Source organism: Erpetoichthys calabaricus, chromosome 18 (genome assembly GCF_900747795.2).
Source record: "Erpetoichthys calabaricus chromosome 18, fErpCal1.3, whole genome shotgun sequence".
Taxonomy (NCBI): Eukaryota; Metazoa; Chordata; class Cladistia; order Polypteriformes; family Polypteridae; genus Erpetoichthys; species Erpetoichthys calabaricus.
The window spans coordinates 28,390,869-28,406,781 of NC_041411.2; the positions used below are offsets into that span (position 1 = coordinate 28,390,869).

The following is a 15,913-nucleotide window of genomic DNA, read 5'->3' on the forward strand; positions in this document are numbered from 1 at the left end:
AGCAACATTTTTATGTTTTTGGATTTTCACACATGGTGTTAGTTGAAGTTAATACAGTGGAACCTCGGGTCACGTTCCAAAACGTGGATGGGGTTCGTTCCAAAACTCTGGTCGCAACCTGATTTGGTCGTGACCCGAAGCAATTTCCCCCCCCATAGGATTGTATGTAAATACAATTAATCCATTCGGAACCATACGAGCTGAATATAAGTATATATTTTTTTAAGATTTTTTAAGCACAAAAATAGTTAAATTATACCATATAATGCACAGTGTAATAGTAAACTAAATGTAAAAACATTGAATAACACTGAGAGAACCTTGAATAGAGAAAACTAACATTGCAGGAGTTCACGCTAATAGCCTTACGAACCGATTGCTGTAAACACTTTTTTTTTATGAGTTTTAAGCACAGGGAAAAAAATGAACATTTGAAAAATCCAAACTTTATACAAAAATTAACCATAAACAACCAAGAAAACTAACCTTGCATGAGTCGAGCTCTGGCATGAAGTGAAGGAAGTGAGGAGGAACTGGGTGGAGAGGAGATTACAGTTTTGAGGTAAAGTCCCTCTGCGTGATGCACCTCTGATCGAGAACAATGTACTGTACAGGAACAGGGAGAGGCTGAATACGTGCGGAAATCAACGGCGCATACGAACCGGAAGGGAAACTGGCTTGTTCGTCACCCGAGTCTGTGGTCGTGAACAGATGCAAAAGTTTGGCGAACTTTTTGGTCGTAACCCGATTTGTACGTGTTAAGAGACGTTTGTGACCCAAGGTTCTACTGTACTTTTATTATTTTTTTCTTAGAGATTTATATGAAAGCAATAACAATCAAGAATATGTATCCCAACTTGAAAAAAGTGAGCTGAAGTCCACCTCCACAGATACAACGAGATGTCGTTATGTACTGTATGAGAACTTTTTTACCTCGGTTTGTGTGTTGACTTTCACGTATGTTCAGATCTCTGGGTGTGAAGGTGGGTAAGAAGGGAGCGGTCCGCCATTGTATGTTAGTAACAGCGAGCGATCTGTCAGCCAGGGTGGATTTAATACACATACATTTAGCTTTACATACATACGTTTTGTCAATGTAATGTAGTCCAACACATTAATGTGACTGCTTAATTGAGATTGCAGAAAGAAGAAGAACCTTCCAGCAAGCTCTAACAACATGAAGATTGTGTAAAGGAGCTTAAAGAACAGATGTGATACTGTAGCCATTTACAGTCAGAAAATGTGCTAACCCCATAAGAGTAGAGCCTAATCAATACAGAGCATTGGTCTGACAAAAAAATAAGGACTCGAAGAACGAGGTGAATTGGGTGAACAGCCTAATTAATATAAAGTACGGGCCAAAAGAACCACTTTAGAACCAAGGGCTGTAAACAAAGTATTAGAAACGGAAGTAAGGAAATGCCATCTGGATTGTGCCTAGGAAAAATGACTCTGAAGATGGACAAAGTCGTTGAAGATGCCACTGAAAATTGTAAGACCACTGTATTGCTTAAAGGCTTTCTTTGTTTGGTTTAAGGCGATTCGGACTGAAAGCCCACGCTGCAGTGACCAAGCCTCTCAGCGGCAGAAATAATCAAAAGACTAAGACTAACCAGTTAGTTCCTTCCTTGTTCAAGAAACTGCAAAGACGCACTTGGACTCGGATACAGTAAAATAGAGAAATCAGAAAATGAGTGATGGCTTGAAAGGGCCAGGGCAAATGGAAGAAAACCAAAGTGGACATTTTGGAAATGTGCCATCTTTACACATAATTGGTGACTGAGTGAGTGAGAACGAAGCACAAACCATTAATTAACTGTTATGTCTACTTGAAATTTTTATGTAGAATAGAAAGCTCTGCATTAACAGTGCATTAGCAATACATCTGAGTCCACTGATTAGAATAGATCTGGAAAGGTGACTGTGTGCTCCATTCACAAAGGGCTTTAAGGTAATACACACTATAAAATGCATTATGTAAAATACAAAATGATCATTATTTCATATGATTTCTATATCTTTTTCTCCATCACATAACATTTATTCCCAAAACACATTTTTTAGCTGTCAATTGTAGTTTATGCTTTTTGCACTATGATTAATTAAATATCAATATTTCTTTAATGATAATTTGCTTGAATGTAATATTTTCTAATATTAAAAGCTATGTTTAAAGCTTTTAACATCTTGAGAAAATGAACTACAATGAGCACCACTGGTTCATATGTGGGGACCTGAAACTTCTGTGTGTCTTCCTGAGTCAGCAGTCAGGGCTTACAGAATTTCCAGGATTTTTCTGTGAGTGGGACAGCAGAGTGAAGATTTGACATTGGGTTCAGAAGGTACAGCTATGGCTTGGTGACCAAAACCTCACGAGTCCCAGCTTGGAGGGTCCCGATAACATGCTGCTACCCCTGCTTCATATTAAGCTTGGTTTAATGAAGCAGTCTGTCAAAGCCCCGTCCAAAAATGGAGCCTGTTTTAAGTATTTGGGCCAAACGTTTCTGGGCTTGTCTGTGGCCAAGTTAAAAAAGGGCCCTTTTTGCCGGACTGCTATTACAAAACTGATTTCTGATGCCAGATTTCAAGGTGCAATGAATGACTTGGAGGTTTTTGTATCTTTTAAAGATGTAATTTCTAGGTTTTTAGCTGATATTAAAGATCTAAATTATAAAGTTAAGTTTAGGGAACTGGGTCGCTACATGAGTCTCTTAAGTTCACATTTGGAATTTTTTCCTGAAAATCTTGAGAGTGATGATGAAGAACAGGGTGAAAGAATCCTTCAGGATATTAAGGACACGGAAAGAAGGCAGCGGGGACGTTGGGATGTCTGTCTGATGGTGGACAACTGCTGGATGATTCCCAGGGATAAAAAAAAAAAATACAAATGACGACAGGCCACCACACTGAGTTTTGGATCACAAAGTGAGAGAAGTTATATGTAAGTCAATGAGTATGTATTGTTGTTTTCTTTACATTTATGTTTAAACATATTAGATTGACTAAATATTTTCATGTTAAATTGATTTAGAACAAAACTGTCTACCTGTATAAATGTACTGAATTTTAATTACATTTCTCAGTTTTGTACTTAAATGTGATGGAAACATTGTACTTATACGTGTATTTTTTCTTCTGTTCATGAATGCAAAGAAAACTCACAAAACTATGAGTCTAATTTTGCACACTTGTTTATTTTATATATCTAAATCTATCACATTTTCCTGTAAAGGGCTATGGAGAGCTGCACTCTATCTCGGCACAACTGGGTGGCAGACGGATGGCCGCTCTTAATGGGAGGCCATCCCATCACATGACACACCACCACAAACTCATGCGGGACCAGTTAGGAGTCACCATTTACTGAATCTGCATGTCTCTGGGCTACTGGACAAAAACAAATTAGGTGGAAAAACACCAAACAGGCAGCTCAGAATTTCTGTCGAGTTGTGAAGCAGCAAGGAATACCACTATGCTCCTCTTAAAAAAACTGCTTACAACTTTTAAAAGGAGTATTCAATACAACAGAAATATCAGAAAAGCAAACCTGAATCTTGTCAAAGGAGCTCGCTGGTAAGTAAAAGGCTGAGCTAAGATGTTAAGCCATGGTGTGCACTTTGCTGCATTTGGTACCCAATACCCATATAAATTACAATATTTTCCCAATACTTTGTATACGAGAAAGTAAAAATGAAAATAATGCAATGCAATACCATTTTCTGCCACAGGGTGTCACCATATAGCTACAGGCAAAGCAACAAAAGGATCAAAATCAACAATTGATTGCTTTGGACTAAAAAAAAAGAGGATGCTTTTAAAGTGATAATCCTCAACCAGAATGATTGAAAGGTGGTCCAAATAAACTAAATATTGAGTTCAGAAAATATCTAAACAAAGGTGATAAAACAGTAATGTGGAAAGCAAAACTGACATTCTTCTGCTGATAATACTCACCTGAACCTATCATTCAAAGTAAATTGTACTTTCTGAACGTATTTGTTATTTAACTGCATTACTGATGTACAACTGTAAATGAATGATAACTATTCAAGTAGAGACAAGCAAAAACAGAAGTTCTTTTAGTGGATGGTAGCTGTGAATACAAACACTAAACTAAATACTCAAAAACCTTGTAAATTAGTTTAGCTGAATCTATCTGACATTTCTGCTCAACACACCCTCCACCCCCTGGCAGTACCCTTCATTCTTTACTGGCATAATGATTTGTAAGATCAACACCAGCACATGTTCCTCTCTTTTTCTTTTTCTGAGTATAAGCTCAGCATGTCACTGTGGTCTATGCTTTGCACTCACATAACCTGCTTGCAAATAATATTCTTTCATGTACACCACATATTTTACTTAGAATTATTATTTTTATTAGTATATTGCATGGCTTGCTTTTCCTTTTTATTATACACTCTTGGCTCGTGTTTTCATTATTCATTTTGTATCAATCAGTGAGAAAAGTACAGCATCTTGTTAAGCACTGATTGATTTGCTGTGCTAAAGCAAAGTTGTCTTAAAAGTTAGATAAAGTGTTACCACACCCTAGCAACTGAGACTCTACAACTGCTGAACCTCAAATATGCCGGAGCACCACAGAGGCTGACCTGCTCAACACTTGCGACTTCTGAATTCAGGCCCTTCCTAAACTTCTGCATGTTCTGGCAGCATCTGGAGAAGAAACTGGCTGGAGCACCGAGAGTACCTCAGCTAGCTGCTGCACTCATTTCTTGTCGTTTTTATTGGGAGTCTCCTGGGAAAGTCCAACTTTAGGTTTGAATGCTGAAAGATTCTTTAATACAAGCCACATATTATTACTTATGATTGTTCTTTTTATTGAATTACCTCTCCACATATTCCAACATATTTTGTAGCACTGAACCTGATCCAGCTGTGAAGCTAACAGTCTCCATTGGACTCATGGTGTCTTGTTAGGTTCTGTCCTTAAACAAAACATAAAAAATAAATATCTTGCCAGAGATGTACCAGTAATTACATAATATGAAAATATTCTTTCTATTAAAATTATAGTTTTTAGTTGTACAGATTCTGGCTACACATAAAAACTATCTATGTAACAACCTGTGCCCTTCCTGATCAGCAAGCAACACAACTGGATCCATTAAGGCACTTGCAGTATAAATTCACAAATCCTGAGAAATCTTAGTTTTGAATGGTTAGTATACCCAATAATAAAGCTGACCAGCACACATCATAGTATAATCTGAAGTTCATTTTGATATTTTATACCTTAAATGATTTAACAGATGCAGCATCGCCTAGCAGTAAATACAGTAAACCAGTGACCGGCCAGTTCTATCCTGACCTCTGACTCAATATTAAAACCTCAGCAAATCATTTTGCCTGTTTCTATATCTACTGTATTGTAAAAAATATACAGTTAACTGTACTACAGCTCAGTACATGTAAAACTGTCTTGCAATGGCATGTAAAATAAATGCTGTAATTGTACATCTGCTTACAGTTAGACGTCTTTTCACACTTAGAAACACCTAAACCTGAGTGATCTGAATATCTCATAAAGTGGAGGATCATTCTTTCAAATGATGTATGAAAGCAACTCTGTTATGCCATTGTGTGGCTCATACTAGCTTTGTCTTTCTTTAAGAGTCTTGTAGTAGGCTCTTTAAAAGGAGAAGGATTTAAAATAAATTAATACATTTGAGAAATTTTGGGAAGAGAAATCTTTTCTCTTGCTTTCATTAAAAAAAAATCTATTTCGAAGGAATTTCCTACAAGATTTAAAAACACTGAGCACTATACAACAAAAGATTCCAGATAATTTTAATATATACATATCTTGCATTTTTTATTTGAAATTTTTTAACACTTTTTTTTTTAAATACACATATATAGCAGTAATGATCCCAGGGAAAACAAGCGTAACAGGCACCAAAAAAACTAAACTTCAATATCTCTGCTCAGTAGTTCCAATATTTTATCTCTCAACGAAGTTAATGTCTGCCATTTACTAGTCTGTTGTTTCTTTTCATCTGTTTCTGAGTAGATTTAAAGTGCATCAAGTAGCATTGCTACAGTTGACGTGATTTATTCAGAAATATTTTTGCACTATGAATAATACATTTTTTTTTTGCATTCTCTGCTACGTTAAAATTTCTAGTTGTGATTGCACAGCTCCAACCTCTCATAACAAACATGCCTGCAAATGTCTCATGCTGAGATACTCTTCTGAAAATCAAGCTGCAGAAAGGAACTGGGTGGAAACCACAAAACAACAACTTAAGGCGGAAGAAAAATGAGTTTCTTCTCTATCATTTGCTGCAACTGAGATTTTTGGAAAGCATCATTAAATTGACTAAGCATGCAAAAATAAAACAAAAAATGACTATGTAGAGGACAGCTAATACGTTTAGTTTTAATAATGTAAAGATCGATCAAAGAAAGCACCCTGGTAAATACTTGCGTCACTTAAACGTTAGTCAGAATGGCAAACTTTTTATTTTTTCGAAGATATAACAATTTATCAATTCACTGACCAGCTGTATGCATTCCTGGAGTGCCTTCTTGAATAAACCCCATTTTGTGACTTCTGCTCAGGCACCTCTAAGATTTAAGGCAGGCGAAGATTATTTGCTTTACTGAATTAAACATTAAAACTAAAATTTATAGTAAAAACAAATTTCTGTAGTTCATTTATGGTCAGAATGTTACAGTTCACAATAGTAGATAAAATTTCATTTAAAAAGTATTAAATAAACTTGTTTATTGTCATTCATAAAATGTATATAATACACAAATCTGGAAAAGACATTTAATGATCATCAGTTTTAGAGGAAGAAATTGTTGTGCAGTTAACTACTACAATTGGAGAATGGCAGCTCTGTTACCACTAAGGGGCAGCAGTTCATGAATATTTAGATAGATAGATAGATAGATAGATAGATAGATAGATAGATAGATAGATAGATAGATAGATAGATAGATAGATAGATAGATAGATAGATAGATACTTTATTAATCCCAAGGGGAAATTCACATGCTGATGCTTATCTGAGAAAGGGTGAAAAAATAACCAACATGGCAATAGAACAAAGCAAGGGGAACACAAGCCAAAGTAAGACCATACAACATAAATGGTGTCTTGGTAAATGAGGAGTTTCATTAGTTTGCATTACATAATTTGCTTACTGTATGTGGTCACATGTGCTTATGCCATGTCATTTTCTGACTCCCTTAATCCAGACCAGGATCGCTAGGGCTGGAGCCTATCCCATCTAGAACAGGGCACAAGTCAAGAACAAACCAGCCAGTGGACACACTTTAGAAAATAAGAAATGATTCTAGTGCAGTGTCTTCTGGCAGGTGTATAGTCATCATAGACCCAAGTGGGGTCTAATTTTCATTGCATTTGGTAAAATAGCATATCTTAATAAGGAATCTGCACTAGTTCAGGGCTGTATTTAAATTTAATTTAAATAATTTAAAATAGACAAAAAGTCTAGTCTTTCAGAGTTCTACCTAGAAAACAGAGACAAACAATCCCTTACTGTTGTGAGAGGTATAATGAAATCCATCTCTCTGCAGCTAAACAGTCAATATTTGAGTCCATATTAAGTCTAGTTACGTATAACAAAGTTAAGGACAAATGAAATAGGAAATATTGATCCTTTGACCCACTGGTAGAGATAAATGAAAACAAGAATGAAGCACACAAACTTCCCTTAATTGGAAGATTTGTTGTCTTGTCAAAAATCAAAATTTCCAAAACTTAATCATTTTTTACTTTTCTTTTCTTCTCCAACTTAATTTTATCATCAGCCTATGTTTTTTTAATCGGAGACAATCCTGGCAGTGTTGGAAGTAAGCAATACATAATTTAGAACAGTGATGAAGTTAAATGACATATTGAAAAAGGGGCAGTTGCAAAGAATTATGTACTATTAAACTTTAAATAAAATGAAAAGTTTCTCAAATGAGCAATGGCCACAGTGAAGAACACTGCAGGTTGTCCTGTGAAAACTACAAAAGAGTTCATCTAGATACATAAAAAAAGAAAATATAAGGCAGCTTTAAGTAAACAAATCAGATGGTCAATTTCTCTACCTTAAGGCCGAGTCTGCTTCCTTGTCACATAAATGCTACTTACTTGATTCATGATAACCAAACCACAGAGAACCGGACACAGTGTGGCTGCATACCAGCCAAGGCTGTGTACAGCAGTTGTGAACCAAAGGGATGACATACCCAGTAGCAAGCTGGTACAGCCTAAAAGGTAGCATACCAATCCAGATGTAGAGTGGTAACGCTTTAATTTGGCAAGTGACCAGCCATCTGCCAGTTTGGGGTACAACAGGGAAATTCCCCCCAATGACTGCATTACTGCATAAAGGATAGTCAACAAACCAATCAAGCCATGCCAGGTAGCAAAATGTGGCTTCTGGTTTAGTTGCTTGTTGTAGAAAATAGCAGCCCATCCCAGTGAGCCACAGGAGACAGCCAGAGCCTGAAGAATCCAGTGGTAACGACCCTTCATCTTGTGAGAAAATTTCTGAATTGGAGAACTATCAGGGGAGAAGATGAGGACAGCTTCAGTCATGAACAAGGAAAACTGCAAAGGAAAAAAGATGAGCTCAGTACATAGCATCTATCTATGTATAGTACATCTACAAATAAAAACAATGTATTAAACTTCTGCTTCCTTAAGACCAATATAGAAGCACAAGAAAAGGAATGAAAAAAGAAATAAAGGGGTAGAATGCATGATATTAGCCAAATTTTAGATGTGATTTATTACTTACCGAGAGGGTCATTAGGAATGGATGCCAAGAAAATAAACCTGTAATTAGAGATACACTTGTTACTTCACTCCCTAATGGAAAGATCAATCAAAGGTGTGGGGGCGGGGTGGGGGGGGGGTCGGGGTTCTCCTAAAGGAGTTAGTATGGCAACGTTTGGGTCAATGATGACTACAGAATCTGTTTTTATGATCTGAAACACTGGGGAAGTTTCAAGTTTAACAAGAGAAATTCTTTGCATACTGAAAAGTCAAATTTGTTACTTCTGAACAAATCTGTTATTTATTACTGTATGTCCAAATGTGTGACTTAATAGACTAAAGTGTGTTATTACATGTTACTTTATCAGGCAATTAGTTTACACGCAATACAGTATAAACATTATGCACAAGATGAGTTCATATTAATTAAAACTTTTAAAAGACAAAAGTGAGTTGTTTAATGATCAATTATCAGAGTTTCTTCCAGATTCCATTGCCTTTGGATTGTGTAGGCCACCTCTGTTCTCACTGACACTGTGAATTTTTTGCAATTTCTCTAAATGAAAGGCCTACACTTCTAAGGGTGATAATGCTCTGTCTTGTTTCATGTGTTAATTGCTGTTTTCTTGCCATTATCATGGAGTATTTTCCATGTAGTACTTTAGGGGGTGTAGTAACATAGTCTGCTCCAACTCAGCTTTAAGACAGTTAGAAGGTCTTTAAGTAATCAACAGAGGTTGGGACACCTGTGCAAATTGTCTACTTCAACTTGCAAGGCTTCATTTACTTTAATCGCTGTATGTAGGTTGTAGCCTAATAATTGTTCCCTATAGAAGGCCCATTTGTAATATTCTGATATTTCCTTTTTTCACTTTTTGCTAACTTTAAATTTAAACCTCTGGCAGTTTACTGCTTACCTTTTCACCATTTTAGGTCATTTATTGCATTTCAACTGATTAAATATGAAGAAAAACTGGAAAGAAATTTGAAGAAAAACTAGTGTACCTACCTATACAGTACACACAAATTTTATACATATGGAAACTGATATGTCTACTGTATTGATATAATGGAACACATGATTACTCCCAGCCTCACCTAAAAGGTGTCATAGACCTGACTATGTGAAAAGCTCTTTACTTTAAGTTTCTAACTCTTTTTATCGTCTATAGGATGATTATCTGCCCTCTAGCTGTCAGTTCTTAACTTGTCTATAAAAATTCTGTTTCTCTGTGTTAGTCAGAGTGGCTCAAGTCAAATGAAGAATTCACTTGCCCTCTCCAATATATCTCTTAAACAAATAAATACATAGATATGTGTATGGAACCCCTTGCAGAGTGACTTAAAATATTTGTTGAAAAGAAATCCACAACTACGACTACTTCTTTTGACTTGTAACACCATCACATATGATAGGAGCACATTGCTAAGTTACTGATAATCTCAAGAATAGTATGAGAAATGAGAAAGGGTCGCTATTGTCCATTGGGGAAGCAGGTGAATGATATGGATGTGAGCATGTGACATAAATTATCACTTTCCCAGTCAGAATGCTTAAGCAACTGGTGATGACATCAAGTAATTGGTTAAAATACATATGATTTATCAAACACAAATGAAAAAGTTTTAAAGAATTTTAAGTAGATGTTAGACACATTTTAAAATGTTCAGATTATTAAGTCCTAATATTGGAACTGTAGATTTCTTAACCAATAACACAAAGTCTTTTGCTTTAAGCAACTAGTTGTAGTTTTACTCACTTGTCCCAGGTCGGGCCAAAACAGCAATGAACACAGTGAATACCAGGCAGAGAGCGTGGGCTATCACACCAGACACTCTCCGTAGTATACTATAGACACGGGATTCAGATTCCAGGCCTTTCATTTTCTTCTGCTGAGTGTCCTTGTTCAGCTCTGTTAAGGCCAGACCATACAGGTTTCTTTCCAAGTATAAGTCTAGCTGTTTTCAAATTTCTTGCTGCTTTGAATTCCAAAGGGATAAAGAGAAGGTGGACATCAGCAGCCAGGAGCAGGGTTATGAAATGTGGACTGTGTAAACACAAATACGCCATTGATTATTTCTGGAACCTGACATAAAGATTCTGTGCAGCATATTTGTTAGGGCAGCAACCACAGATTTCTTTACACATAAGCAAATTACTTACAATAAATTGTCTTTACTTGAATTATCCATCCATCCATCCATCCATCCATCCATCCATCCATTTTCCAACCCGCTGAATCCGAACACAGGGTCACGGGGGTCTGCTGGAGCCAATCCCAGCCAACACAGGGCACAAGGCAGGGAACCCATCCCGGGCAGGGTGCCAACCCACCGCAGGACACACACAAACACACCAAGCACACACTAGGGCCAATTTAGAATCGCCAAACTTGAATTATTTCACTGGAAAATTTAATATAACATGTTGTGCTATTATTTTAAACTGCAAAATTCAGGTTGGCGTGCATCATTAACGACTGCATATGCTGTAAATAAATGTCTGAATCTTAATTCTCCCCAAGAAATTTACATTTGCTTCAGCAAGCAATTAAATCAGTTATTTACATTAAATATATTTTGGTTACAGATAGGATTCTGTCCAGTGAAAGCTGTGCATTGCACAGGTTTGTACTGCGGCTGGTAAAAAGAGCACTTGCAAAGTCTGGAAAATGACAAGAGTCAACTAAATCAGACTAACTTGATGCAATACAAATGTTCAACACTGTATTTTTTTAAATCCAGAAACAAATATATTGTAGTGTTGAATGGTTTGGGAAACTTTCAGGACAATACAGGTTACCACTGGTGGGAACTCAAAACACGCAGCCGAAGCCTGACAGTGCAAATTAAACTGCCAATGTTATTATGTGTGGTACCTGTGTAAAGTGTTGTCTGTTCAGGATTTGTTCATTATCACATGATAGATAGATAGATAGATAGATAGATAGATAGATAGATAGATAGATAGATAGATAGATAGATAGATAGATAGATAGATAGATAGATAGCACTTTATTTCTCCCTAGGGGAAATTTGGCTTTTTTACAGAAGCACAATACATAAATATTAATTTATTTTTGCAAACAACAACCCCTCTTAAATACACAATAGAATGACTAAAGGGGAGGACAATTAAATAAAAAGAAATAAAAACGTCTGACTTGCCTAAAGATAAAATGAGCATTTACAGTCACACAATAACGGTGTATTGCCGTTGGTAATAAATGTGACCCAGTATCGTTTACTGGCAGACGCACTTCTGCTTAATAATTCATTGTATAAAACTACTCCATGTCATTATGTAAGCGAGACGATGGGCAGCATTGTTCCTAACGGCTGTCCGATTTGTTTCATTCTCTCTTTCGCATCTGACTGCAGGGGGTCGAGAGTGCGTCCCATTAGCGTGCCTGTCTGTTTATTTAACTTGTTAATTCGGTGCCCCCTACCCAGTGATGTTACAGCACACCACAGCGTAAAAAAAAAAATCACACTGGCCATCACAGAGCTGTACAACATGTAAATGACGTCACTACCCACATTAAAGGGGCGCAGTATCCTAAGAAAAAATATACAAACTACACTGTACAAAACTGCAAGCGATTAATCGGTGAGTGTCCATTCCCTTTATATTGTTCCAAACCTCTGCACTATAAAAATAAATTAACTCTGTACTTTTCCAATTACCACATTTTATTTTATATAAGGACATTCAACGTGAGATGTGTTACCTTTTTCTGCAACTGTCCCCAATCTCCGCCATTGACGGGAAAATGTTTATTATACTGCAGTTACTCACGTTAGACAGTATCAGAATGAGCTCTCACCAAATTATTTTTTCCCTTTACAAAAATGAAGCTTATTAAATACTTTGCACATTCAAAAAAGTATAACATGGATATTCTAACATTTTTAAACACAGAATAAAGAAAAACATAAGGAAGTAACCATTACAATAAAATATTTAAATGAAATGAAGCTGAAAATCCTTAACAAAGCAATAGCCCTATTTAACTTTTTTGTTTTGTTACGATGGCAAACTTATTAAAGTCGTGGCATAAATCAGTAAGTCAGTGCGTACAAAAGCTATAAATGATGGAATCCTTCTGGAGAGTCATATCTTGTGTATATACAATTTAGCGAGTATAATAATTAACTTAATAACAGTGTTTATCTGAGTAAAAGGAGAAACTATGTAGGAACTTTCAAGGGCTATTTCTCTACCAATTTTTTTTTTCCAAAAGGAACTAATAAGTACACGATGAAAAAATAACTGTTCAATAGACTATGTAGCCCCTAAAAAGAATACACAAGCATCACTTACATTAAGGAACTTGCAGAGTGTTTTATTAACGGGGTACTATCTATGCAATAATAATAAATAATTCATTACATTTATATAGCGCTTTTCTCAGTACTCAAAGCGCTATCCACACAAGGGAGGAACCGGGAAGTGAACCCACAATCTTCCACAGTCCCCTTACTGCAAAGCAGCAGCACTACCACTGCGCCACCTGTTAGCAGTTTCATAATTTACTTCAGATCAAACAATATTCCAGCTTATAAAGTTCAGACTTATAGCGGACACTTCTAAAACTGTTGCGCTTAAACGCATTTACTTTTTTTGTGCAATACAACAAAAATGCTAACCCACGTCAAAACGCTTTGCATTTGCTAAGTGAAACTAGAAACGGGGGTGGGCGGTAGGCGGGAAGAAAAGAAACACGCACACCACACACGAGCAGTCCGCTCAAAGTCACCAATCAACGCATTATTTGGGTTAAAAAAAAAAGTAACGCCCGCCCTACTGGAAGACAAATTGCGAACACCTTAGTACATTTTTCATACGCTTTGATTGCTCGTAACGTAGAATCCTACCTTTAAGTGGTTTTATCGGCTGTAAATAATTCAATTATGATTTACTGTAAAATTAATAAAAACTCTTCCGTGTTTAAAAAAGCTGTTGGAACGGAACAGGAGTAAAACAGCGGATGTTCCTTTAAACGGGAACTTTGAAGTGTAGACTTATCGAAGTATTCGGAGCCAATCACAAATCTCGACTGGGGTGGTCCTTCGTTGCCCGCCCATCTTTCTTATCAACCAGTAACATTATTATGAAAAGTCAAACGCCTTCACAACTGATAACTCAGCCAATCCCATGCGCCTCACATTTAGGCCACGCCCTTCACTTAAAGCATCTGTTTTGTCAATCATCGAACGTGTCGTCTTCCTGTATCAACCCATTACGTTTACGGAAGGTACGGAACGGATACTTCCGGATTTTGGGGCTAACGGACTGCTATTATGGAAAAAAATGGTAACAACAAATACAAATAGCTTTTCATGAAACAAATCTCAACGTTTAATTAGAAAAAAAGTTAAAGTATTTAACTGTAAAAAAATCAAATGACAGTATTTTATTGTCCGTTATTTACATTTAGTTGAAATCGATATGTTCAAAAGTCATTCAAGTAAGAGATACCGATATATATTTTTTGTCAATGTAAAAAAAATACACCGTGTAAATAAATGTTACTATGATGTACTGTATATAAAGCATCTCAAAGGGTACGGTTACATTACTAACAGATGAAGCTATTATTATTTCGCGGTTGGTACACCAGTGGAGCTTTAAATTTTTTCTTAGGAATCAGATCTTTATCATAATTAAAAAAAGGAATGTTGATTATAGCGTTCCATTTGCAAAATGGTAAACGTTCAGTAGTGCGTTCTTTGCTTTTAAAAGTTACTTCCGATAGTTTATATTGGGTATAAGTGCGTTCGTTTTCTTGTATTTCTCAAGAAGAAAGCAAATATTTAATTAGCAACTTTCGAAAGTGTTCAATTCAAATACAAAGCAAATTTGGTTCTACCAATAATTCTGGACGTTAAAATGTCATTAGATAAAGAAATAAAGTTCAAATGAAATGTATTTGTTCATATTATCAGTCAGTAAAACAAACCAGTCTGTTAACAGAAAATTGGTCATTAAATTATGGAGAAAGTGACAAAATTAAAACCAGTTATTATATCCAGTCTACACAAGTGGGTTTGGTCTCCACTGAATTCTGGTTAACCTGTTAGTGGAAAATTTATCTGCATGAAATGAAATGTGCATATTATAATCTCAAATCCAGTAATTCCAAATTAGGGTTAAGGGGGGCCAGAACCTATCCTAGCAGGTCTGGTCAGGACACTAGTCCATTGCGGGTCCCATACATCTACACACCCACATGTGCCCTTGGCCATTCTGGAAACTCCAGTTAACCGAATAAGCACATAATGGAGGTGTAGGGGAAAACCCCACAAAGAGACGGGGTGAGGTTGCAAAATGTTCAAACCTTACATAAATAAGTGCCAATTTTTCACTCATTACTTGCAATACCAGTATTCCTTGCTGTTTTAGAATCACAGCATATAGATTACTTTCGTAATCTCTTCATTAAAGGGTTATGTAAAACAGGTAATTTGATTAAATGAATTGGAGCACATACAAAAATGTATGCTTTATATAATAACTAAGAGCATTATTCTTGTTAAAAGAGGTAACACAGTGTGTCTAATGTAAAGACAGTGACAATAGAAGAATGTTAATACAGTCATGTTAAATATAGAAACCTGACATTTTTAGAAAATAACAGATGGTAAATAAAAATATAAGTATGCATTATTTAAAATAGTAATGGCAATTTCTGCATTCATTAAAACCTATCTGGCTAATTTTAAATTAAAAGAAAAAACATGAAATCAAAATTTGGAGCCAGTAGAAGCTTTCTATTAAAAACAGAGCAAATGAAAGAGTTATTTCAGAATTTAAGTGTTTTTGTGTAAAATATTGTTGTTGAATTAATTATGACGCACAAGTAATTGGAATCATGTATCTAACAATAAATCAAAGTATTATAAAAATATATAGTTTACTATTAAATTGATATCCAGGAGATAAAGGATTGGCTTTATTTGTAAAACAGAATGAATGGTATCAGAGACTTGCACTTTTCCCAAAGTACACATTAACACTCCTTGCTAAACAAAACATTATAAAACTTAAAATCAAGGAAAAACTTGTGATAAAAGACAAGTACAATTAAATTAAATATATGCATACAACCCCTGTCAGGAATATGATGCAAAGGAATAGACTTTTCT

At 35.9% G+C, this 15,913-nt stretch overlaps 1 protein-coding gene across 1 annotated transcript; it reads right to left on the reverse strand.

Moving 5' to 3' along the window:
- Positions 1–6,481: 6,481 nt before the first annotated feature.
- Positions 6,482–13,800, reverse strand: LOC114668764 (transmembrane reductase CYB561D2). Its single transcript, XM_028824690.2, has 4 exons — positions 13,643–13,800; positions 10,525–10,812; positions 8,787–8,824; positions 6,482–8,596 (listed from the first exon to the last, which is right to left on the reverse strand). Exons 2-4 carry the CDS (start codon positions 10,646–10,648, stop codon positions 8,093–8,095), a joined length of 666 nt encoding a protein of 221 aa, XP_028680523.1. The 5' UTR covers positions 10,649–10,812; positions 13,643–13,800; the 3' UTR covers positions 6,482–8,092.
- Between the last annotated feature and the right edge of the window lie 2,113 nt (positions 13,801–15,913).